This window comes from Pseudophryne corroboree, assembly GCF_028390025.1.
Source record: "Pseudophryne corroboree isolate aPseCor3 chromosome 2 unlocalized genomic scaffold, aPseCor3.hap2 SUPER_2_unloc_1, whole genome shotgun sequence".
NCBI lineage: Eukaryota > Metazoa > Chordata > Amphibia > Anura > Myobatrachidae > Pseudophryne > Pseudophryne corroboree.
The window spans coordinates 1,212,649-1,239,844 of record NW_026967488.1 but is presented as its reverse complement, the minus strand read 5'-3'; the positions used below and the strand labels follow the sequence as shown (position 1 = coordinate 1,239,844).

The 27,196-nt window shown below is 49.4% G+C and overlaps 1 protein-coding gene across 3 annotated transcripts in view; it reads left to right on the top strand.

Annotated features, from left to right (window-relative positions):
- LOC134983037 (uncharacterized) overlaps positions 1-27,196 on the top strand; it is a 241,036-nt gene that overhangs the window by 109,863 nt on the left and 103,977 nt on the right. For all 3 annotated transcript variants that reach the window (XM_063948737.1, XM_063948736.1, XM_063948735.1), the window contains one exon: positions 13,530-13,769. In XM_063948737.1, coding sequence (XP_063804807.1) covers positions 13,530-13,769 — 240 coding nt within the window. The remainder of the gene's footprint in view (positions 1-13,529; positions 13,770-27,196) is intronic.

Sequence of the window (27,196 nt, the reverse complement as noted above, 5' to 3'; positions counted from 1 at the left end):
TTGCAGAAAGAGGAGAAAACGCAGTCCTGAGTACATGGAATAGACTCCTCAGGAGAAGATGCACTCTGCTGCACAAGACACAGAGTATAAGGAGCCAGCCACACAGCGCTTCAATAGGCAGTGTAATATACAATAAGCCCAGCGCTGATATAACACCTTAATGGGTTACTATATAAATATATAACACTCTCCTCCCCCCCCCCCCGTCTATAACACCCTAGTACCGCAGAGGTAAGCTGGAGTTATGTGGGGGGCAGCGCTCCCTGGCAGCTTCTGTCTGTGTGATCTGCAGGGAGAAAATGGCCCCTGTAATGGCGCATCTTCCCGCACTTATATTTTTATACTGGCCTGAGGTACCTTGCTGCGGGATTAGCCCCTGTTAGCGTAGTTTGACCAGTGTTAGGGTATGTTGCAGCCCAGGACGCCCCTCACAGCGCTATACATCCACGTTGCTGAGCCTCCGGAGTGCAGCCTGACAGGACTGCGCTCTCACCCTTGTGCCGCCATTACCACCGGCGACCCGCTTCCCGGGCCACCGGCATCATACTCGCCACTCTTCTTCTGGCTGTTAGGGGGTGGCGCCCGTGCTGCGGGAGTGAGCGGTCACCTCGGGGGCTTGCGATCATCACCCTCAGGAGCTCAGTGTCCTGTCAGCGGAGATAGAGAACCATTAACCTCTAGGGTTGGATCCTTCCCCCCCTCCCCCAAGTCCCACGAAGCAGGGAGGCCGTTGCCAGCAGCCTGCCTGTACCTAACTCTTTAAAAAAAAAAAATAGAAAAACTCCTAGGAGCTCCCCTAGCTCTGACCGGCTCCTCCGGGCACATTTTCTAAACAGAGTCTGGTAGGAGGGGCCAGCCCACACTCTCAAACTCTTAAAGTGCCCATGGCTCCCAAGGGACCCGTCTATACCCCATGGTAATAATGTGGACCCCAGCATCCTCTAGGACGCAAGAGAAATCATCATTTCACAAATAATTTGTTCTGAGTGAGCCCCAAGAGTGTGTCCTCTCCTCCCTGCTCTATATATGTGTCCTCTATATACCAACTACTGCACCTCAGCCGAGCAAATCAGTAAAAATTATAAAATTTGCAGACGACACCACCGCCATCTGCTTAATCAAAGACGAAGATGAATCTGCATACGGACGTGAAGTGGAACGGCTCACGCAGTGGTGCGGCAGGAACAACCTTGATCTAACTCCCCTCAAAACAGTTGAGATGGTGGTGGACTTCAGAAGGAAACCCAATGCCATGCAACCACTCGTAATTGCCGACAGTGTGGTTTCGTGGGTCGACTCCTTCAAAATCCTAGGGTCAAAAATTTCCCGAGACCTCAAATGGGGACCCAACATAAAGTCGTAAAGAAGACCCAGCAGTGGATGTTCTTTCTGAGGCAACCCAGGAAATTCAACGTCCCGCAGAAGCTGCTGCTCATCTTCTACACAGCGATGGTAGAATCGGTCCTATGTTCCTCCATCACAGTCTGGTATAGAGCTGCCCATGAGAGTGATGGACGGAGGCTGCAAAGGGTGGTGAGGAGACCTGAAAAGATCGTTGGGGCTGATCTCCCTCCTGTCCAGGAATTATACCAGTCAGGGGTCAGGAAGCGAGCGGAGAAAATTGTGGCAGATATGCAGCACCCAGGTCACAAACTGTTTGAACCGCTTCCATCAGGCAGACGCTACAGGTCCACTCCCGCGAAGTCAACTAGATCCATTAAAAGCGTCTTCCCACTAGCTGAACAACACATGAAAAGTCTAACGTATATTTCTCTATCGTCCTAGTGGATGCTGGGGTTCCTGAAAGGACCATGGGGAATAGCGGCTCCGCAGGAGACAGGGCACAAAAAGTAAAGCTTTTCCAGATCAGGTGGTGTGCACTGGCTCCTCCCCCTATGACCCTCCTCCAGACTCCAGTTAGATTTTTGTGCCCGGCCGAGAAGGGTGCAATTCTAGGTGGCTCTCATAAAGAGCTGCTTAGAGAGTTTAGCTTAGGTTTTTTATTTTACAGTGATTCCTGCTGGCAACAGGATCACTGCAACGAGGGACTGAGGGGAGAAGAAGTGAACTCACCTGCGTGCAGGATGGATTGGTTTCTTGGCTACTGGACATCAGCTCCAGAGGGACGATCACAGGTACAGCCTGGATGGTCACCGGAGCCGCGCCGCCGGCCCCCTTGCAGATGCTGAAGTAAGAAGAGGTCCAGAATCGGCGGCTGAAGACTCCTGCAGTCTTCTAAAGGTAGCGCACAGCACTGCAGCTGTGCGCCATTTTCCTCTCAGCACACTTCACACGCAGTCACTGAGGGTGCAGGGCGCTGGGGGGGGCGCCCTGGGAGGCAAATGAAAACCTATTAAAAGGCTAAAAATACCTCACATATAGCCCCCAGAGGCTATATGGAGATATTTAACCCCTGCCTGGATTCACAAAATAGCGGGAGACGAGCCCGCCGGAAAAGGGGCGGGGCCTATCTCCTCAGCACACGGCGCCATTTCCTCTCACAGCTCCGCTGGTCAGGACGGCTCCCAGGTCTCTCCCCTGCACTGCACTACAGAAACAGGGTAAAACAGAGAGGGGGGGCAAATTTAATGGCAATATTTTGATATATATAAAGCAGCTATAAGGGAGCACTTATTATAAGGCTATCCCTGTCATATATAGCGCTTTTTTGGTGTGTGCTGGCAGACTCTCCCTCTGTCTCCCCAAAGGGCTAGTGGGTCCTGTCTTCGTGTAGAGCATTCCCTGTGTGTCTGCTGTGTGTCGGTACGTGTGTGTCGACATGTATGAGGACGATATTGGTGTGGAGGCGGAGCAATTGCCAAATATGGGGATGTCACCTCCTAGGGGGTCGACACCAGAATGGATGCCTTTATTTGTGGAATTACGGGATAGCGTCAACTCGCTTAAGCAGTCGTTTGACGACATGAGGCGGCCGGACAATCAATTAGTGCCTGTCCAGGCGCCTCAAACACCGTCAGGGGCTGTGAAACGCCCTTTGCCTCAGTCGGTCGACACAGACCCAGACACAGGCACTGATTCCAGTGGTGACGGTGACGAATCAACCGTATTTTCCAGTAGGGCCACACGTTATATGATTTTGGCAATGAAGGAGGCGTTACATTTAGCTGATACTACAGGTACCACTAAACAGGGTATTATGTGGGGTGTGAAAAAACTACCTATAGTTTTTCCTGAATCAGAAGAATTAAATGACGTGTGTGATGAAGCGTGGGTTGCCCCTGATAAAAAGCTGATAATTTCAAAGAAATTATTGGCATTATACCCTTTCCCGCCAGAGGTTAGGGAGCGCTGGGAAACACCTCCTAGGGTGGACAAGGCGCTAACACGCTTATCTAAACAAGTGGCGTTACCCTCTCCTGAGACGGCCGCACTTAAAGATCCATCAGATAGGAGGATGGAAAATATCCAAAAAAGTATATACACACATGCAGGTGTTATACTACGACCAGCTATAGCGACTGCCTGGATGTGCAGTGCTGGGGTAGTTTGGTCAGAGTCCCTGATTGAAAATATTGATACCCTGGACAGGGACAATATTTTACTGTCGTTAGAACAAATAAAGGATGCATTTCTTTATATGCGTGATGCACAGAGGGATATCTGCACACTGGCATCACGGGTAAGTGCTATGTCCATTTCGGCCAGAAGAGCTTTATGGACGCGACAGTGGACAGGCGATGCGGATTCAAAACGGCATATGGAAGTTTTGCCGTATAAAGGGGAGGAGTTATTTGGAGTCGGTCTATCAGATTTGGTGGCCACGGCTACAGCCGGGAAATCCACCTTTCTACCTCAAGTCACTCCCCAACAGAAAAAGGCACCGACTTTTCAACCGCAGCCCTTTCGTTCCTTTAAAAATAAGAGAGCAAAGGGCTATTCATATCTGCCACGAGGCAGAGGTCGAGGGAAGAGACAGCAACAGGCAGCTCCTTCCCAGGAACAGAAGCCCTCCCCGGCTTCTACAAAAGCCTCAGCATGACGCTGGGGCTTCTCAAGCGGACTCGGGGACGGTGGGCGGTCGTCTCAAAAATTACAGCGCGCAGTGGGCTCACTCGCAGGTAGATCCCTGGATCCTGCAGATAATATCTCAGGGGTACAGGTTAGAATTAGAGACAGATCCACCTCGCCGTTTCCTGAAGTCTGCTTTACCGACGTCCCCCTCCGAAAGGGAGACGGTTTTGGAAGCCATTCACAAGCTGTACTCTCAGCAGGTGATAGTCAAGGTACCTCTTCTACAACAAGGGAAGGGGTATTATTCCACTCTATTTGTGGTACCGAAGCCGGATGGCTCGGTAAGGCCTATTCTAAATCTGAAGTCCTTGAACCTGTACATAAAGAAGTTCAAGTTCAAGATGGAGTCACTCAGAGCAGTGATAGCGAACCTGGAAGAAGGGGACTTTATGGTATCCTTGGACATCAAGGATGCGTATCTCCACGTTCCAATTTACCCCTCACACCAGGGGTACCTCAGGTTCGTTGTACAAAACTGTCACTATCAGTTTCAGACGCTGCCGTTTGGTTTGTCCACGGCACCTCGGGTCTTTACAAAGGTAATGGCCGAGATGATGATTCTTCTTCGAAGAAAAGGCGTATTAATTATCCCATACTTGGACGATCTCCTAATAAGGGCAAGGTCCAGAGAACAGCTAGAGATGGGATTAGCACTATCTCAAGAGGTGCTAAAGCAGCACGGATGGATTCTGAATATTCCAAAATCCCAATTAATGCCGACAACTCGTCTGCTGTTCCTAGGGATGATTCTGGACACGGTTCAGAAAAAGGTTTTTCTTCCCGAGGAAAAAGCCAAGGAGTTATCCGACCTGGTCAGGAACTTCCTAATACCAGGAAAGGTGTCTGTACATCAATGCACAAGAGTCCTGGGAAAAATGGTGGCTTCTTACGAAGCAATTCCATTCGGCAGATTCCATGCAAGAATTTTCCAAAGGGATCTGTTGGACAAATGGTCAGGGTCGCATCTTCAGATGCACCTGCGGATAACCCTGTCTCCAAGGACAAGGGTATCTCTTCTGTGGTGGTTGCAGAGGGCTCATCTATTGGAGGGCCGCAGATTCGGCATACAGGATTGGATCCTGGTGACCACGGACGCCAGCCTGAGAGGCTGGGGAGCAGTCACACAAGGAAGAAACTTCCAGGGAGTGTGGTCGAGCCTGGAAAAGTCTCTTCACATAAACATTCTGGAACTAAGAGCAATCTACAATGCTCTAAGCCAGGCGGAACCTCTGCTTCAAGGAAGACCGGTGTTGATCCAGTCGGACAACATCACGGCAGTCGCCCATGTAAACAGACAGGGCGGCACAAGAAGCAGGAGTGCAATGGCAGAAGCTGCCAGGATCCTTCGCTGGGCGGAGAATCACGTGATAGCACTGTCAGCAGTGTTCATCCCGGGCGTGGACAACTGGGAAGCAGACTTCCTCAGCAGACACGATCTTCACCCGGGAGAGTGGGGACTTCATCCGGAAGTTTTCCACATGCTAATAAACCGTTGGGAAAGACCAATGGTGGACATGATGGCGTCTCGCCTCAACAAAAAACTGGACAGGTATTGCGCCAGGTCAAGAGATCCGCAGGCAATAGCTGTGGACGCGCTGGTAACACCTTGGGTGTACCAGTCGGTGTATGTGTTTCCTCCTCTGCCTCTCATACCAAAGGTATTGAGAATCATACGGCAAAGCGGAGTAAGAACGATACTAGTGGCTCCGGATTGGCCAAGAAGGTCTTGGTACCCGGAACTTCAAGAGATGGTCACGGACGATCCGTGGCCTCTACCTCTGAGAAGGGACCTGCTTCAACAGGGTCCCTGCCTCTTTCAAGACTTACCGCGGCTGCGTTTGACGGCATGGCGGTTGAACGCCAGATCCTAAAAGGAAAAGGCATTCCAGAAGAAGTCATTCCTACCTTGATTAAGGCAAGAAAGGAAGTCACCGCGAAGCATTATCACCGCATTTGGCGGAAATATGTTGCGTGGTGCGAGGATCGGAGTGCTCCGACGGAGGAATTTCAACTGGGTCGTTTCCTACATTTCCTGCAATCAGGATTGTCTATGGGTCTCAAGTTGGGATCTATTAAGGTTCATATTTCGGCCCTGTCAATATTCTTCCAAAAAGAATTGGCCTCAGTCCCTGAGGTTCAGACTTTTGTCAAAGGAGTACTGCATATACAGCCTCCTGTGGTGCCTCCGGTGGCACCGTGGGATCTAAATGTAGTTTTAGATTTCCTCAAATCCCATTGGTTTGAACCACTAAAAAATGTGGATTTGAAATATCTCACATGGAAAGTGACTATGTTACTGGCCCTGGCTTCCGCCAGGAGAGTATCTGAACTGGCGGCTTTATCTTATAAAAGCCCTTATTTAATTTTCCATTCGGATAGGGCAGAGCTGCGGACGCGTCCGCATTTTCTCCCTAAGGTGGTATCAGCGTTTCACCTGAACCAGCCTATTGTAGTGCCTGCGGCTACAAGCGACTTGGAGGACTCCAAGTTGTTGGACGTTGTCAGAGCTTTAAAAATATACATTTCAAGGACGGCTGGAGTCAGAAAATCTGACTCGCTGTTTATACTGTATGCACCCAACAAGTTGGGTGCGCCTGCTTCTAAGCAGTCGATTGCTCGTTGGATTTGTAACACAATTCAACTTGCACATTCTGTGGCAGGCCTGCCACAGCCTAAATCTGTTAAGGCCCATTCCACAAGGAAGGTGGGCTCATCTTGGGCGGCTGCCCGAGGGGTCTCGGCATTACAACTCTGCCGAGCAGCTACGTGGTCAGGGGAGAACACGTTTGTAAAATTCTACAAATTTGATACCCTGGCAAAAGAGGACCTGGAGTTCTCTCATTCGGTGCTGCAGAGTCATCCGCACTCTCCCGCCCGTTTGGGAGCTTTGGTATAATCCCCATGGTCCTTTCAGGAACCCCAGCATCCACTAGGACGATAGAGAAAATAAGAATTTACTTACCGATAATTCTATTTCTCGGAGTCCGTAGTGGATGCTGGGCGCCCATCCCAAGTGCGGATTATCTGCAATACTTGTACATAGTTATTAACTAATTCGGGTTATTGTTTAGGGAGCCATCTTTCAGAGGCTCCTCTGTTATCATACTGTTAACTGGGTTTAGATCACAAGTTGTACGGTGTGATTGGTGTGGCTGGTATGAGTCTTACCCGGGATTCAAAATCCTCCCTTATTGTGTACGCTCGTCGGGGCACAGTACCTAACTGGAGTCTGGAGGAGGGTCATAGGGGGAGGAGCCAGTGCACACCACCTGATCTGGAAAAGCTTTACTTTTTGTGCCCTGTCTCCTGCGGAGCCGCTATTCCCCATGGTCCTTTCAGGAACCCCAGCATCCACTACGGACTCCGAGAAATAGAATTATCGGTAAGTAAATTCTTATTATGTCTAATATGTCGAGTCTATTGTACAGTTGCAATGTGCAGTATGAACGCATACGTGCAATGTTTGTTACGTATGCTACGTTTCCCCCCTTCTTATGCTGTGTATTCCCCCTTCATGTTGCTGCTTGGCGATGCATTGTACCACAAAAAATTCCTAGCGAGTACACCTGGCCAATAAAGCTGATTCTGATTCTTATGCAGTCATTAAAAGTGAGATAAGATAAACCGTGTGTGGCCGTAATGTAGGCCAGACTTGGCTGATCACCATGGCTGGCATATAGTGGTTATAAATGACAAAACGTGACATTTACAGAACACTAGTGCGGAGGGGATGTAGTTATGTGACTGGCTGTCAGGAGACCACCGGCCACAGTACCTCCCCCCCCCTTACAGCCCGACCACTTACAATCCCCCCTCTGCGGAATGCATATGGAACGGCCAGGCGATGGATCTCTGCAACCAATAAACTTTGCTGATGTTTCCTCGCACCCCATAGTAGTTTGCAGGAAGAGGAGCGAGGATTGCCATGGTAATGAGGAGTAATGTGCGCAGGTGGATGGGGATGCACGGCAGCACGTCACGCTGAATTGCCCCGTAAGACTGTTACATTGAGACACATTATGTTCCTTTGTCAGAAGATCTCTTAAAGGACGGATGATAAGTGACATCACCAGGACAATAACCCGGACCCCAGCGGAGGTCATCAGTCTCTATCCCATTCCGTCACTGTCCCGGCTTCTGATATTTATGTTGTAGTGTACGGTGGTGACAGAGCTGGGGATTGCAGAACCTGAGCCTCCACCGCCGTGTGACTGGGGGTAATGGGTGACTTGGTGAGGGGATGAGAGTTTGGGGGTCAGATGAGGTGACGCAGGGACATGGAGACTTGCATCTGATGGATATATCTACTTGGTGAGGGGATGAGAGTTTGGGGGTCAGATGAGGTGACGCAGGGACAGGGTGATCTGCCTCTGATAGATATATCTACTTGGTGAGGGGATGAGAGTTTGGGGACAGATGAGGTGACGCAGGGACAGGGAGACCTGCATCTGATGGATATATCTACTTGGTGAGGGGATGAGAGTTTGGGGACAGATGAGGTGATGCAGGGACAGGGAGATCTGCATCTGATGGACGTATCTACTTGGTGAGGGGATGAGAGTTTGGGGGTCAGATGAGGTGACGCAGGGACAGGGAGATCTGCATCTGATGGATATATATACTTGGTGAGGGGATGAGAGTTTGGGGGACAGGTGAGGTGACGCAGGGACAGGGAGACCTGCATCTGATGGATATATCTACTTGGTGAGGGGATGAGAGTTTGGGGACAGATGAGGTGACGCAGGGACAGGGAGACCTGCATCTGATGTATATATCTACTTGGTGAGGGGATGAGAGTTTGGGAGACAGTTGAGGTGACGTAGGGACAGGGAGATCTGCATCTGATGGATATATCTACTTGGTGAGGGGATGAGAGTTTGGGGGACAGGTGAGGTGACGCAGGGACAGGGAGACCTGCATCTGATGGATATATCTACTTGGTGAGGGGATGAGAGTTTGGGGACAGATGAGGTGACGCAGGGACAGGGAGACCTGCATCTGATGTATATATCTACTTGGTGAGGGGATGAGAGTTTGGGGGACAGATGAGGTGAAGCAGGGAGACCTGCATCTGATGGATATATATACTTGGTGAGGGGATGAGAGTTTGGGGGACAGATGAGGTGACGCAGGGACAGGGAGACCTGCATCTGATGGATATATATACTTGGTGAGGGGATGAGAGTTTGGGGGACAGATGAGGTGACGCAGGGACAGGGAGACCTGCATCTGATGGATATATCTACTTGGTGAGGGGATGAGAGTTTGGGGGACAGATGAGGTGACGCAGGGACAGGGAGACCTGCATCTGATGGATATATCTACTTGGTGAGGGGATGAGAGTTTGGGGACAGATGAGGTGACGCAGGGACAGGGAGACCTGCATCTGATGGATATATCTACTTGGTGAGAGGATGAGAGTTTGGGGTTAGGGACAGATGAGGTGACGCAGGGACAGGGAGATCTGCATCTGATGGATGTATCTACTTGGTGAGGGGATGAGAGTTTGGGGGACAGATGAGGTGACGCAGGGACAGGGAGACCTGCATCTGATGGATATATCTACTTGGTGAGGGGATGAGAGTTTGGGGGACAGATGAGGTGACGCAGGGACAGGGAGACCTGCATCTGATGTATATATCTACTTGGTGAGAGGATGAGAGTTTGGGGGACAGTTGAGGTGACGCAGGGACAGGGAGACCTGCATCTGATGGATATATCTACTTGGTGAGGGGATGAGTGTTTGGGGGACAGATGAGGTGACGCAGGGACAGGGAGACCTGCATCTGATGGATATATCTACTTGGTGAGGGGATGAGAGTTTGGGGGTCAGATGAGGTGACGCAGGGACAGGGAGACCTGCATCTGATGGACGTATCTACTTGGTGAGGGGATGAGAGTTTGGGGACAGATGAGGTGACGCAGGGACAGGGAGACCTGCATCTGATGGATATATATACTTGGTGAGGGGATGAGTGTTTGGGGGACAGATGAGGTGACGCAGGGACAGGGAGACCTGCATCTGATGGACGTATCTACTTGGTGAGGGGATGAGAGTTTGGGGACAGATGAGGTGACGCAGGGACAGGGAGACCTGCATCTGATGGATATATCTACTTGGTGAGGGGATGAGAGTTTGGGGGTCAGATGAGGTGACGCAGGGACAGGGAGATCTGCATCTGATGGATATATCTACTTGGTGAGGGGATGAGAGTTTGGGGGTCAGATGAGGTGACGCAGGGACAGGGAGATCTGCATCTGATGGATATATCTACTTGGTGAGGGGATGAGAGTTTGGGGGACAGTTGAGGTGACGCAGGGACAGGGAGACCTGCATCTGATGGATATATCTACTTGGTGAGGGGATGAGAGTTTGGGGGTCAGATGAGGTGACACAGGGACAGGGAGATCTGCATCTGATGGATATATCTACTTGGTGAGGGGATGAGAGTTTGGGGGTCAGATGAGGTGACGCAGGGACAGGGAGATCTGCATCTGATGGATATATATACTTGGTGAGGGGATGAGAGTTTGGGGGACAGATGAGGTGACGCAGGGACAGGGAGACCTGCATCTGATGGATATATCTACTTGGTGAGGGGATGAGAGTTTGGGGGTGAGATGAGGTGACGCAGGGACAGGGAGATCTGCATCTGATGGATATATCTACTTGGTGAGGGGATGAGAGTTTGGGGGACAGATGAGGTGACGCAGGGACAGGGAGACCTGCATCTGATGTATATATCTACTTGGTGAGGGGATGAGAGTTTGGGAGACAGTTGAGGTGACGCAGGGACAGGGAGACCTGCATCTGATGTATATATCTACTTGGTAAGGGGATGAGAGTTTGGGGGTCAGATGAGGTGACGCAGGGACAGGGAGACCTGCATCTGATGGATATATCTACTTGGTGAGGGGATGAGAGTTTGGGGGTCAGATGAGGTGACGCAGGGACAGGGAGACCTGCATCTGATGGACGTATCTACTTGGTGAGGGGATGAGAGTTTGGGGGAGAGATGAGGTGACGCAGGGACAGGGAGACCTGCATCTGATGTATATATCTACTTGGTGAGGGGATGAGAGTTTGGGGGACAGATGAGGTGACGCAGGGACAGGGAGACCTGCATCTGATGGACGTATCTACTTGGTGAGGGGATGAGAGTTTGGGGGAGAGATGAGGTGACGCAGGGACAGGGAGACCTGCATCTGATGTATATATCTACTTGGTGAGGGGATGAGAGTTTGGGGGTCAGATGAGGTGACGCAGGGACAGGGAGACCTGCATCTGATGGACGTATCTACTTGGTGAGGGGATGAGAGTTTGCGGGACAGATGAGGTGACGCAGGGACAGGGAGACCTGCATCTGATGGACGTATCTACTTGGTGAGGGGATGAGAGTTTGGGGGACAGATGAGGTGACGCAGGGAGATCTGCATCTGATGGACGTATCTACTTGGTGAGGGGATGAGAGTTTGGGGGACAGATGAGGTGACGCGGGGACAGGGAGACCTGCATCTGATGGATATATCTACTTGGTGAGGGGATGAGAGTTTGGGGGAGAGATGAGGTGATGCAGGGACAGGGAGATCTGCATCTGATGGATATATCTACTTGGTGAGGGGATGAGAGTTTGGGGGACAGATGAGGTGACGCAGGGACAGGGAGATCTGCATCTGATGGATATATCTACTTGGTGAGGGGACAGATGAGGTGACGCAGGGACAGGGAGACCTGCATCTGATGGATATATCTACTTGGTGAGGGGATGAGGTTTGGGGGTCAGATGAGGTGACGCAGGGACAGGGAGACCTGCATCTGATGGACGTATCTACTTGGTGAGGGGATGATAGTTTGGGGGTCAGATGAGGTGACGCAGGGACAGGGAGACCTGCATCTGATGGACGTATCTACTTGGTGAGGGGATGAGAGTTTGGGGGTCAGATGAGGTGACGCAGGGACAGGGAGACCTGCATCTGATGGATATATCTACTTGGTGAGGGGATGAGAGTTTGGGGGTCAGATGAGGTGACGCAGGGACAGGGAGACCTGCATCTGATGGATATATCTACTTGGTGAGGGGATGAGAGTTTGGGGGTCAGATGAGGTGACGCAGGGACAGGGAGACCTGCATCTGATGGATATATTTACTTGGTGAGGGGATGAGAGTTTGGGGACAGATGAGGTGACGCAGGGACAGGGAGACCTGCATCTGATGGACTTATCTACTTGGTGAGGGGATGAGAGTTTGGGGGACAGTTGAGGTGACGCAGGGACAGGGAGACTTGCATCTGATGGATATATCTACTTGGTGAGGGGATGAGAGTTTGGGGACAGATGAGGTGACGCAGGGACTGGGAGATCTGCATCTGATGGATATATCTACTTGGTGAGGGGATGAGTGTTTGGGGGTCAGATGAGGTGACGCAGGGACAGGGAGATCTGCATCTGATGGATATATATACTTGGTGAGGGGATGAGAGTTTGGGGGACAGATGAGGTGTCGCAGGGACTGGGAGACCTGCATCTGATGGATATATCTACTTGGTGAGGGGATGAGAGTTTGGGGGTCAGATGAGGTGACACAGGGACAGGGAGACCTGCATCTGATGGACGTATCTACTTGGTGAGGGGATGAGAGTTTGGGGGACAGATGAGGTGACGCAGGGACAGGGAGATCTGCATCTGATGGATATATCTACTTGGTGAGGGGATGAGAGTTTGGGGGTCAGATGAGGTGACGCAGGGACAGGGAGACCTGCATCTGATGGATATATCTACTTGGTGAGGGGATGAGAGTTTGGGGGTCAGATGAGGTGACGCAGGGACAGGGAGACCTGCATCTGATGGATATATCTACTTGGTGAGGGGATGAGAGTTTGGGGACAGATGAGGTGACGCAGGGACAGGGAGACCTGCATCTGATGGACTTATCTACTTGGTGAGGGGATGAGAGTTTGGGGGACAGTTGAGGTGACGCAGGGACAGGGAGACTTGCATCTGATGGATATATCTACTTGGTGAGGGGATGAGAGTTTGGGGACAGATGAGGTGACGCAGGGACTGGGAGATCTGCATCTGATGGATATATCTACTTGGTGAGGGGATGAGTGTTTGGGGGTCAGATGAGGTGACGCAGGGACAGGGAGATCTGCATCTGATGGATATATATACTTGGTGAGGGGATGAGAGTTTGGGGGACAGATGAGGTGTCGCAGGGACTGGGAGACCTGCATCTGATGGATATATCTACTTGGTGAGGGGATGAGAGTTTGGGGGTCAGATGAGGTGACACAGGGACAGGGAGACCTGCATCTGATGGACGTATCTACTTGGTGAGGGGATGAGAGTTTGGGGGACAGATGAGGTGACGCAGGGACAGGGAGATCTGCATCTGATGGATATATCTACTTGGTGAGGGGATGAGTGTTTGGGGGTCAGATGAGGTGACGCAGGGACAGGAAAACCTGCATTTGATGGATATATCTCTTTCTTACAGATGGTGCTGTTAAGCCCAATATCACTTTTTCCAGCGTCGGGAACAATTTCACACTGCAATGTATCTGCCGCACTCCTGGTGTGACGTATGAATGGCGGAACAGCACCAACGCAGTTGTGTCTAAAGGACAGAACTACACAGTGACCAGGGACCCTGGGGCTGAGGAGGAGACAGTCACTTGTGTCGTAAGGAACCCGGCCTCTGAGAATAACGAGACCTATACATTTCCCCCTATAGCAGGTAAGTGCCTCCATATTATGTCACTTATTTTATATCACGTCAGTTATTATATATAACGCTACTTATTACATATATCACATCCCTTATATATCACATGACTAATTAGATTTCTCTGGCTGGGTCCACAGGATTATCCACAGGATAACATTGGGATATGGTTGAGCGACAGCGGAAATGGCACCAACACGGTCACAAGCTTTCTGGCCTCCCAGGATGCATTGGGGCCTCCACTATATAGTCCCGCCCACTGACTCAGTCAGATCAGTTTTTTGCTTGGTGCGGCAGGAAGCCGCATGGTCACAGGGCTGCTGAGAGAGCATCCTCAAGCTTTTATTATTTTATTTTCATAGACTTACTATATTGTTTTTTAAGCGACTTCAACACATACTAGAAATAGTCGCTCCAACAACTCCCCACCGGGTCGCAACAACGCTTACCTTCGGGTATTAGTGCTGTCTCGACGGGCGTCTGTGTCAGATGTTCTAGCAGGTCCAGCAGACGTAACCAGGCTGTGGCCGGAGCATGGGGAGACAGTGAGTCTATGGACTTCCTCTTACTAGAGGGGTCAGGACACAGCTACGCTGATTTGTGGAGACTACAAACAGTGTGTTGATGCGCCGAACATCTCGAGTGTGACAGCGCTACGCTCCGAAGATCATAGGCGCCAAGACTAGGTAGAGGCCGCGATCCTGGGAGTTTAAGTCAACAGGGGGATTCAGACGCTCTCCTGGCAGTCCCTCCTCCAAGTTCATGGGCAGTTCCCGCGTGTCTCTCGTTTCATGAACTGAATGACCTCACTTCCGGCTCAGACGCTACCAAGAGGGTACTCGGTTGCAGCTTTGACGCTGCGGTTGTGTACACTGGATATAAACCCGCCCAGACCGAGTCGAAGGCCTTAGCATCTGCATACACGTGGAAGTCGCTCAGCGTCCGTGTCCGTTATCAGTTATCAAGAGCGGCAGTGTTCACCAGTAGCGTCTGAATCCACTCAGCGTTTTACGAGCGTCTTTGCTTGGATATGGAAGTGTGGTGAGTCTCCCTGTATCCCGCTCCCTGGAGGCAGGGTATACAGTACTAAAAATTCCTTCTTCTTGTTAGTATGAATTGTTAATTTTTAGTACCTATTGCATATGAGACCTGTATATTACTGTGTTTTCTGCATGTTATGTTGAAAATAGAACCAGTTAAACAGAAATACAATTTTCCTACTTATGTATAAGTTATTATGGAGGTTGTATTCTCATATGACAATGTCTAATGCTTTAACATGTGACTGACTGCTAGTATGTGTGCTGACTTTTCTGTGTAATGTCAGTCCTGTTCTGACCCTCAAATCAGGTGCACTGTGGTCAGATTGATCTCCCCTCTATATACTGACATATAGGGTGATTTTTAGTCACAAGTTGTGTAGTCAATAACAGATTATTACCATGTCTGTGAGCGGCAAAAGTGATGAGAATTTATCAAGCACTCCTACATCCCTAACATGCTTATCTTGTAAGTCAGGGGTAATTGATATGAATCAATTGGTCACTTATGAGGGTTTGTGCGCAAACTGTTTCGCTTTTCAGCTAAGTAAAAAACAGGAGTTAGTTCAACCTCCAGTAGAGCCACCATGGAATATGTTCGCAAAGACTCTGTCTTCAATAGCGGACAGGTTAGCTCCAGTAGCACCACCTCAGGGGTTAGGTTACACTATGAACCCATACATGCAGCTCCCTTCCTATGGCTTGGTTCCAGTAGCCTCTACAAGCAACCAAGGGACAGGTAAGACTAAGACAGATATACGTCTATGTGGCAGACTACACAAGATGATACAACAGATGATGATACAGTATATTCATATACGCCGTATGATGATCAGTCGCAGAGTTTTAGTTCAGATGATGTAGCTGAACTTATTAATGCTGTGAAGGCTGTTCTCTCGTTGGAAGAACCAGCCAAGTCAGTGTTAAAAGCTAAAGCACCTGTATTTAAACGAACAAAATCAGTGAAATCTGAATTCCCAGCGTCAGATGAGCTGACGGAAATGATGGATGAGTCTTGGGCGGCGCCTAGTAAAAAGTATAAGATTCCTAAAATATTGGATTCTTATTATCCATTTCCAGCTGTGGATTGATCGAAAAAAAAAGTTCCTCCAAAAGTAGATGCAAATGTTCTGCGACTCGTGCATAAATCTGCTTTACCACTGTCATCTACCTCACTAAATGATGTCACAGACAGAAGGGTAGATAGCCTTCTGAAAAATATATTTTCTCTTACGTCCTAGAGGATGCTGGGGACTCCGTAAGGACCATGGGGATAGACGGGCTCCACAGGAGACATGGGCACTTTAAGAAAGACTTTAGGTATGGGTGTGCACTGGCTCCTCCCTCTATGCCCCTCCTCTAGACCTCAGTTTATTACTGTGCCCAGAGGAGACTGGGTGCATTACAGGGAGCTCTCCTGAGTTTCCTGAAAGAAAGTACATTTGTTAGGTTTTTTATTTTCAGGGAGCACTGCTGGCAACAGACTCTCTGCATCGAGGGACTGAGGGGAGAGAAGCAGACCTACATTAATGTTAGGCTCTGTTTCTTAGGTTACTGGACACCATTAGCTCCAGAGGAATCGGTAAGCAGGTCTCACACTCGCCGTCCGTCCCAGAGCCGCGCCACCGTCCTCCTCGCAGAGCCGGAAGATAGAAGCCGGGTGAGTATGAGAAGAAAGAAGACTTCAGAGGCGGCAGAAGACTTCAGATATCCACTGAGGTAACGCACAGCAGTAACGCTGTGCGCCATTGCTCCCATACACCTCACACACGGCACTCACTGTAAGGGTGCAGGGCGCAGGGGGGGCGCCCTGGGCAGCAATAAACCTCGTTTTCTGGCAAATTATATATATATATACAGCTTGGGCACTGTATATATAAAGAGCCCCAGCCAGGTTTTTAGATATTTGAGCGGGACAGAAGCCCGCCGCCGAGGGGGCGGGGCTTCTTCCTCAGCACTCACCAGCGCCATTTTCTCCACAGCACAGCGCTGAGAGGAAGCTCCCTGGACTCTCCCCTGCTTATCCACGGTGAAAGAGGGTTTTAAAGAAGGGGGGGGCACATATTTGGCGCAAAATACATACAGCGCTGTCTACATAGAAGCATAGAAACATAGAAACATAGAATTTGTCGGCAGATAAGAACCACTTGGCCCATCTAGTCTGCCCCTTTTTTTTTTATATATTAGTTTTTTTTTATCACTAACCTTATTTGATCCTTATTTCTTTGTAAGGATATCCTTATGTCTATCCCATGCATGTTTAAATTGCTCTACTGTCTTAGCCTCTACCACCTCTGATGGGAGGCTATTCCACTTGTCCACTACCCTTTCTGTGAAATAATTTTTCCGCAAATTTCCCCTGAACCTCCCCCCCTCCAGTCTCAGTGCATGTCCTCGTGTCCTATTGCTTCTCTTCATTTGGAGAATGTTTCCCTCCTGGACTTTGTTAAAACCCTTCATATATTTGAAAGTTTCTATCATGTCCCCCCTTTCTCTTCTCTGCTCCAAACTATACATATTGAGATTTCTTAGTCTTTCTGGGTATGTTTTGTGATGTAGGCCATGCACCATTTTAGTTGCCCTCCTTTGTACAGTTTCTAATGTATTAATATCCTTTTGAAGATATGGCCTCCAGAACTGAATACAGTATTCTAGATGAGGCCGTACCAATGACCTATACAGTGGCATTATTACTTCTTTCTTTCTGCTGCTGATTCCTCTCCCAATGCAGCCAAGCATCTGACTAGCCTTCCTCATTGCCTTGTTACATTGCTTACCTGCCTTTAAGTCATCTGAAATAGTGACTCCTAGATCCCTTTCCTCCTCAGTAGTTTCCAGTATAGTGCCATTAATACTGTATTTAGCTTTAGGATTTTTGAGACCCAAGTGCATGATTTTGCATTTTTTGGCATTAAACTGTAATTGCCAGACTCTTGACCATTCCTCTAGTCTACCTAGATCCTCAATCATTTGTTTTACCCCACCTGGTGTGTCTACCCTGTTGCATACCTTTGTGTCATCTGCAAAAAGGCATACTTTCCCTTTAATCCCATTTGCAATGTCACCAATAAAGATATTAAAAAGCACTGGTCCAAGTACAGATCCCTGGGGTACTCCACTGGTAACATTTCCCTCCTGTGAATGCACTCCATTTACCACAACTCTCTGTTTTCTATCCTTCAACCAAGATCTTATCCATTCAATAATCCTAATATCCAATCCCAAACTTTCAAGTTTATTTAGCAGTCTGCGATGTGGAACTGTGTCAAAAGCCTTACTAAAGTCAAGATAAGCTATATCCATGGCTCCACCTTTATCCATCACTTTAGTCACACAATCAAAAAAGTCAATAAGATTTGTTTGACATGATCTTCCCCCAGTGAATCCATGCTGTTTGGGATCCAGTAAATTGCCGGATTTGAGATGATCTACAACTCTTTCTTTTAAGAGTGTTTCCATCAATTTCCTACTACTGATGTAAGACTCACTGGTCTGTAGTTGTTTGCCTCTTCCTTGCTTCCACTTTTGTGCAGTGGGACTACGTTTGCTCTTTTCCAGTCCCCTGGAATTTCTCCTGTAGCTAATGACTGGTTGAATAATTCTGTCAATGGTGCTACCAGCACCTCTTTAAGTTCTTTTAGTATCCTTGGATGTATCCCATCTGGCCCCATAGATTTGTCCACTTTCAGCTTTGAGAGTTCTGTTAGGACCTTCTCCTCTGTAAATGTACTTGTTTCATTTTCCTGAATATCCCTGCAACTTAACTGTGGCCCCTTCCCCTCTCTTTCAGTAGTAAATACTGAGCAAAAATAATCATTAAGATGATCTGCTATTAAATTGTCTCCTTCAACAAGATTCCCAGTGTCCGTCTTTAGTTAGGTAAACATATTGTGTGTGTTTTTTTCCTGGGTCATATAGCGCTGGGTGTGTGCTGGCATACTCTCTCTCTGTCTCTCCAAAGGGCCTTGTGGGGGAACTGTCTTCAGATAAGAGGATTCCCTGAGTGTGTGGTGTGTTGGTACGCGTGTGTCGACATGTCTGAGGTAGAAGGCTTTCCTAGGGAGGAGGAGGAGCAAATGACTGTGGTGTCTCCGTCGACAACGCCGACACCTGACTGGATGGATATGTGGAATGTTCTAAGTGCTAATGTAAATTTATTGCACAAAAGATTAGACAAAGCTGAAGCTAGGGAACAGCCAGGAAGTCAACCCATGTCTGTCCCTATGTCGCAGGGACCTTCGGGGTCTCAAATGCGCCCACTCTCCCAAATAGTAGACACAGATACCGACACGGATTCTGACTCCAGTGTCGACTACGATGATGCAAAGTTACAGCCAAAATTGGCTAAATGTATTCGATATATGATTATTGCAATAAAAGATGTTTTGCATATCACAGAGGAACCCCCTGTCCCTGACACGAGGGTACACATGTATAAGGGAAAGAAACCTGAGGTCACCTTTCCTCCCCTCACATGAGCTGAACAAGTTATGTGAAAAGGCTTGGGAATCTCCAGACAAAAAACTGCAGATTCCCAAAAGGATTCTTATGGCGTATCCTTTCCCGCCAACGGACAGGATACGGTGGGAATTCTTCCCTAGGGTGGACAAAGCGTTGACACGCTTATCCAAAAAGGTAGCGCTGCCATCCCAAGATACGGCTACCCTCAGGAATCCTGCTCATAGCAAGCAGGAGGCTACCTTGAAGTCCATTTACACACATTCTGATACTTTACTCAGACCGGAGATTGCGTTGGCTTGGGTTTGTAGCGCTGTAGCAGCATGGACAGATACCTTATCAGCGGAAATTGAAACCCTGGATAATGATACCATCTTATTGACACTAGGACATATAAAAGATGCTGTCTTATATATGAAAGATGCTCAAAGAGACATTGGTCTACTGGGTTCTAGAATCAACGCTATGTCGATTTTCTGCTAGACGAGTCCTATGGACCCGGCAATGGACAGGTGATGCCGACTCAAAGAGGCATATGCAGGTTTTACCTTACAGGGGAGAGGAATTGTTTGGGGAAGGTCTCTCGGACCTGGTCTCCACAGCTACAGCTGGTAAATCAATTTTTTTGCCTTATATTCCCTCACAGCCTAAGAAAGCACCACATTATCAAATGCAGTCCTTTCGGTCACAAAGAAACAAGAGAGTACGAGGTGCGTCCTTTCTTGCCAGAGGTAGGGGCAGAGGGAAAAAGCTGCACAACACAGCTAGTTCCCAGGAACAGAAGTACTCCCCGGCCTCTACAAAATCCACCGCATGATGCTGGGGCTCCGCTAAGGGAGTGCGCCCCACTGGGGGCACGTCTTCGAATTTTCAGCCACATCTGGGTTCACTCGCAGGTGGATCCCTGGGCAATAGAAATTGTTTCTCAGGGTTACAAGCTGGAATTCGAAGAGGTGCCTCCTCGCTGGTTTTTAAAATCGGCCCTGCCGACTTCTCACCCAGAAACGAAGATATTGTTAAATGCAATTCACAAATTGTGTCTTTAGCAGGTGGTGGTCAAGGTTCCCCTGCTTCAACAAGGAAGGGGATATTACTCGACCCTGTTTGTAGTCCCGAAACCGGACGGTTCGGTCAGACCCATTTTAAATTTAAAATCCCAGAACCTATACTTGAAAAGGTTCAAATTCAAGATGGAATCGCTCAGGGCGGTCATCGCCAGCCTGGAAAGGGGGGACTTTATGGTATCTCTGGACATAAAGGATGCATACCTTCATGTTCCCATATATCCACCTCATCAGGCGTACCTGAGATTTGCGGTACAGGATTGTCATTACCAATTTCAGACGTTGCCGTTTGGGCTTTCCACGGCCCCGAGAATTTTCACCAAGGTAATGGCGGAAATGATGGTGCTCCTGCGCAAGCAGGGTGTCACAATTATCCCGTACTGGGACGATCTCCTCATAAAAGCGACATCACGAGAGCAGTTACTGAACAGCGTGTCACTTTCACTGAAGGTGTTACAGCAACATGGCTGGATTCTCAATATCCCGAAGTCGCAGCTGGTTCCTACGACTCGTCTGACCTTCTTGGGCATGCTTCTGGATACGGACCAGAAAAGGGTTTATCTTCCGATGGAAAAGGCTCAAGAACTCATGACTCTGGTCAGGAACCTATTGAAACCAAAACAGGTGTCAGTGCATCACTGCACTCGAGTCCTGGGAAAGATGGTGGCATCTTACGAGGCCATTCCATTCGGCAGGTTCCATGCGAGGACCTTCCAATGGGACTTGCTGGACAAGTGGTCCGGGTCACATCTACAGATTCATCAGTTGATCACCCTGTCCCCCAGGGCCAGGGTATCTCTCCTGTGGTGGCTGCAGAGTTCTCACCTTCTAGAGGGCCGCAGGTTCGGCATTCAGGACTGGGTTCTGGTGACCACGGACGCGAGCCTCCAAGGTTGGGGAGCAGTCACACAAGGAAGGAACTTCCAGGGTCTTTGGTCAAGTCAAGAGACTTATCTTCACATCAACGTGGAGCTGAGGGCCATATTCAACGCCCTTCGTCAAGCGGAGACCTTGCTTCGCGACTTACCAGTATTGATCCAGTCAGACAACATCACCACAGTGGCTCATGGAAACCGCCTGTGCGGCACAAGGAGCAGAGTGGCAATGGCGGAAGCCACCAGGATTCTTCGCTGGGCGGAAAATCATGTAAGCACACTGTCAGCAGTGTTCATTCCGGGAGTGGACAACTGGAAAGCAGACTTCCTCAGCAGACATGACCTGCATCCAGGAGAGTGGGGACTTCATCAGGAAGTCTTCGCACAGATTGAAAGTCAGTGGGGACTGCCCCAGATAGACATGATGGCGTCCCGCCTCAACAAAAAGCTGCAGAGGTATTGCGCCATGTCAAGAGACCCTCAGGCGGTAGCTGTGGACGCCCTAGTGACACCATGGGTGTTCCAGTCTGTCTATGTGTTTCCTCCTCTTCCTCTCATCCCAAAGGTGTTGAGAATAATAAGAAAAAGAGGAGTACAGACAATTCTCATTGTTCCAGATTGGCCACGAAGGGCCTGGTATCCGGATCTGCAGGAGATGCTCACAGAAGATCCGTGGCCTCTTCCTCTAAGACAGGACCTGTTGCAACAGGGGCCCTGTCTGTTCCAAGACTTACCGCGGCTGCGTTTGACGGCATGGCGGTTGAACGCCGGATCCTAGCGGAAAAGGGCATTCCGGATGAGGTCATTCCTTCTCTGATAAAGGCTAGGACAGCTAAATATTATCACCGTATCTGGCGAAAATATGTTTCTTGGTGTGAGGCCAGGAATGCTCCTACGGAAGAATTCCATCTCGGCCGTTTACTTCACTTCCTACAAACTGGAGTGAATTTGGGCCTAAAATTAGGCTCTATTAAGGTTCAGATTTCGACCTTATCCATTTTCTTTCAAAAAGAATTGGCTTCTCTCCCAGAAGTACAGACTTTTGTGAAGGGAGTGCTGCATATTCAGCCTCCTTTTGTACCTCCGGTGGAGCCTTGGGACATGAACGTGGTGTTGAGTTTCCTTAAGTCGCATTGGTTTGAACCACTTAAAACGGTGGAGTTAAAATACCTCACTTGGAAGGTGGTCATGTTGTTAGCCTTGGCTTCGGCTAGGCGAGTGTCGGAATTGGCGGCTTTGTCTCATAAAAGCCCCTATCTGGTTTTCCATATGGATAGAGCGGAATTGCGGACCCGTCCTCAATTTTTGCCTAAGGTGGTGTCATCTTTTCATATGAACCAACCTATTGTGGTGCCTGTGGCTATACGAGACTTGGAGGATTCAGAGTCCCTGGATGTGGTCAGGGCTTTGAAAATTTACGTGGCCAGAACGGCTAGAGTCAGAAAAACAGAAGCATTGTTTGTCCTGTATGCAGCCAACAAGGTTGGCGCTCCTGCTTCAAAGCAGACTATTGCTCGCTGGATCTGTAACACGATTCAGCAGGCGCATGCGACGGCTGGATTGCCGTTACCAAAATCAGTCAAGGCCCATTCCACTAGGAAGGTGGGCTCGTCTTGGGCGGCTGCCCGAGGGGTCTCGGCACTAAAGCTGTGCCGAGCTGCTACTTGGTCGGGTTCAAACACCTTTGCAAGGTTCTATAAGTTGATACCCTGGCTGAGGAGGACCTCCTGTTTGCTCAATCGGTGCTGCAGAGTCATCCGCACTCTTCCGCCCGTTTGGGAGCTTTGGTATAATCCCCATGGTCCTTACGGAGTCCCCAGCATCCTCTAGGACGTAAGAGAAAATAAGATTTTAAACCTACCGGTAAATCTTTTTCTCGTAGTCCGTAGAGGATGCTGGGCGCCTGTCCAAAGTGCGGACTACTTCTGCAAGACTTGTATATAGTTTTGCTTACATAAGGGTTATGTTATAGTTTTCATCGGTTTCCGACTGATGCTATGTTGTTTTTTTCATACTGTTAACACAAGTTATACGGTGTGAATGGTGGGCTGGTATGAATCTTGCCCTTTGTTTAACAAAAATCCTTTCTTCGTACTGTCTGTCTCCCCTGGGCACAGTTTCTCTAACTGAGGTCTGGAGGAGGGGCATAGAGGGAGGAGCCAGTGCACACCCATATCTAAAGTCTTTCTTAAAGTGCCCATGTCTCCTGCGGAGCCCGTTTATCCCCATGGTCCCCAGCATCCTCTACGGACTACGAGAAAATAAGAATTTACTAACCGATAATTCTATTTCTCGTAGTCCGTAGTGGATGCTGGGACTCCGTCAGGACCATGGGGAATAGCGGCTCCGCAGGAGACTGGGCACAAAAGTAAAAGCTTTAGGACTACCTGGTGTGCACTGGCTCCTCCCCCCATGACCCTCCTCCAAGCCTCAGTTAGGATACTGTGCCCGGACGAGCGTACACAATAAGGAAGGATTTTTGAATCCCGGGTAAGACTCATACCAGCCACACCAATCACACCATATAACTTGTGATTTAAACCCAGTTAACAGTATGATAACATGAGGAGCCTCCAGAACAGATGGCTCACTACAACAAAACCCAAATTTTTGGCAACAATAACTATGTACAAGTATTGCAGACAATCCGCACTTGGGATGGGCGCCCAGCATCCACTACGGACTACGAGAAATAGAATTATCGGTAAGTAAATTCTTATTTTCTCTGACGTCCTTGTGGATGCTGGGACTCCGTCAGGACCATGGGGATTATACCAAAGCTCCCAAACGGGCGGGAGAGTGCGGATGACTCTGCAGCACCGAATGAGAGAACTCCAGGTCCTCCTTAGCCAGGGTATCAAGTTTGTAGAATTTTACAAACGTGTTTTCCCCTGACCACGTAGCTGCTCGGCAAAGTTGTAAAGCCGAGACCCCTCGGGCAGCCGCCCAAGATGAGCCCACCTTCCTTGTGGAATGGGCATTTACAGATTTTGGCTGTGGCAGGCCTGCCACAGAATGTGCAAGCTGAATTGTACTACAAATCCAACGAGCAATAGTCTGCTTAGAAGCAGGAGCACCCAGCTTGTTGGGTGCATACAATATAAACAGCGAGTCAGATTTCCTGACTCCAGCCGTCCTGGAAACATATATTTTCAGGGCCCTGACTACATCCAGTAACTTGGAATCCTCCAAGTCCCCAGTAGCCGCAGGCACCACAATAGGTTGGTTTAGGTGAAACGCTGAAACCACCTTAGGGAGAAATTGAGGGCGAGTCCTCAATTCCGCCCTATCCGAATGAAATATCAGGTAAGGGCTTTTATAGGATAAAGCCGCCAATTCTGATACGCGCCTGGCTGAAGCCAGGGCCAACAGCATTACCACTTTCCATGTGAGATATTTTAAATCCACTGTGGCAAGTGGTTCGAACCAATGTGATTTTAGGAATCCCAAAACCACATTGAGATCCCAGGGTGCCACTGGAGGCACAAAAGGAGGCTGTATATGCAGTACCCCCTTTACAAAAGTCTGGACTTCAGGAACTGAAGCCAATTCTTTCTGGAAGAAAATCGACAAGGCCGAAATTTGAACCTTAATGGATCCTAATTTTAGGCCCATGGACAGTCCTGTTTGCAGGAAATGCAGGAAACGACCTAGTTGAAATTCCTCTGTCGGGGCCTTCCTGGCCTCGCACCACGCAACATATTTCCTCCAAATACGGTGATAATGTTGTGCAGTTACATCCTTCCTGGCTTTGATCAGGGCAGGGATGACTTCATCTGGAATGCCTTTTTCCTTCAGGATCCGGCGTTCAACCGCCATGCCGTCAAACGCAGCCGCGGTAAGTCTTGGAACAGACAGGGTCCTTGCTGAAGCAGGTCCCTTCTTAGAGGTAGAGGCCACGGATCCTCCGTGAGCATCTCTTGAAGTTCTGGGTACCAAGTCCTTCTTGGCCAATCCGGAGCCACGAGTATAGTTCTTACTCCTCTCCGTCTTATAATCCTCAGCACCTTGGGTATGAGAGGCAGAGGAGGGAACACATACACTGACTGGTACACCCACGGTGTTACCAGAGCGTCCACCGCTATTGCCTGAGGGTCCCTTGACCTGGCGCAATACCTGTCTAGTTTTTTGTTGAGGCGGGACGCCATCATGTCCACCTTTTGGTTTTTCCCAACGGTTTACAATCAATTGGAAGACTTCTGGATGAAGTCCCCACTCTCCCGGGTGGAGATCGTGTCTGCTGAGAAAATCTGCTTCCCAGTTGTCCACTCCGGGAATGAACACTGCTGACAGTGCTATCACATGATTTTCCGCCCAGCGAAGAATCCTTGCAGCTTCTGCCATCGCTCTCCTGCTTCTTGTGCCGCCCTGTCTGTTTACGAGGGCGACTGCCGTGATGTTGTCCGACTGGATCAACACCGCCTGACCCTGAAGCAGAGGCCTTGCTTGACTTAGGGCATTGTAAATGGCCCTTAGTTCCAGGATATTTATGTGAAATGACGTTTCCATGCTTGACCACAAGCCCTGGAAATTTCTTCCGTGTGTGACTGCTCCCCAGCCTCTCAGGCTGGCATCCGTGGTCACCAGGACCCAGTCCTGAATGCCGAATCTGCGGCCCTCTAGAAGATGAGCACTCTGCAACCACCACAGGAGAGACACCCTTGTCCTCGGAGACAGGGTTATCCGCTGATGCATCTGAAGATGCGATCCGGACCATTTGTCTAGCAGATCCCACTGAAAGGTTCTTGCGTGGAATCTGCCGAATGGAATCGCTTCGTAAGAAGCCACCATTTTTCCCAGGACCCTTGTGCATTGATGCACTGACACTTGGCCTGGTTTTAGGAGGTTCCTGACTAGCTCGGATAACTCCCTGGCTTTCTCCTCCGGGAGAAACACCTTTTTCTGGACTGTGTCCAGAATCATCCCTAGGAACAACAGACGTGTCGTCGGAATCAGCTGCGATTTTGGAATATTTAGAATCCACCCGTGCTGTCGTAACACTACTTGAGATAGTGCTACTCCGACCTCTAACTGTTCCCTGGACCTTGCCCTTATCAGGAGATCGTCCAAGTAAGGGATAATTAAGACGCCTTTTCTTCGAAGAAGAATCATCATTTCGGCCATTACCTTGGTAAAGACCCGGGGTGCCGTGGACAATCCAAACGGCAGCGTCTGAAACTGATAATGACAGTTCTGTACTACGAACCTGAGGTACCCTTGGTGAGAAGGGCAAATTGGGACATGGAGGTAAGCATCCTTGATGTCCAGAGACACCATATAGTCCCCTTCTTCCAGGTTCGCTATCACTGCTCTGAGTGATTCCATCTTGAATTTGAACCTTTGTATGTAAGTGTTCAAGGATTTCAGATTTAAAATAGGTCTCACCGAGCCGTCTGGCTTCGGCACCACAAACAGCGTGGAATAATACCCCTTTCCCTGTTGCAGGAGGGCTACCTTGATTATCACCTGCTGGGAATACAGCTTGTGAATGGCTTCCAATACCGCCTCCCTGTCGGAGGGAGACGTTGGTAAAGCAGACTTCAGGAACCGGCGAGGGGGAGACGTCTCGATTCCAATTTGTACCCCTGAGATACTACCTGCAGGATCCAGGGGTCCACTTGCGAGTGAGCCCACTGCGCGCTGAAATTCTTGAGACGGCCCCCCACCGTGCCTGAGTCCGCTTGTAAGGCCCCAGCGTCATGCTGAGGACTTGGCAGAAGGGGGGGAGGGCTTCTGTTCCTGGGAAGAGGCTGCCTGATGCAGTCTTTTTCCCCTTCCTCTGCCCCGGGGCAGAAATGAGGAGCCTTTTGCCCGCTTGCCCTTATGGGGACGAAAGGACTGAGCCTGAAAAGACGGTGTCTTTTTCTGCTGAGAGGGGACCTGGGGTAAAAAAGTGGATTTCCCAGCCGTTGCCGTGGCCACCAGGTCCGATAGACCAACCCCAAATAACTTCTCCCCTTTATACGGCAATACTTCCATATGCCGTTTGGAATCCGCATCAC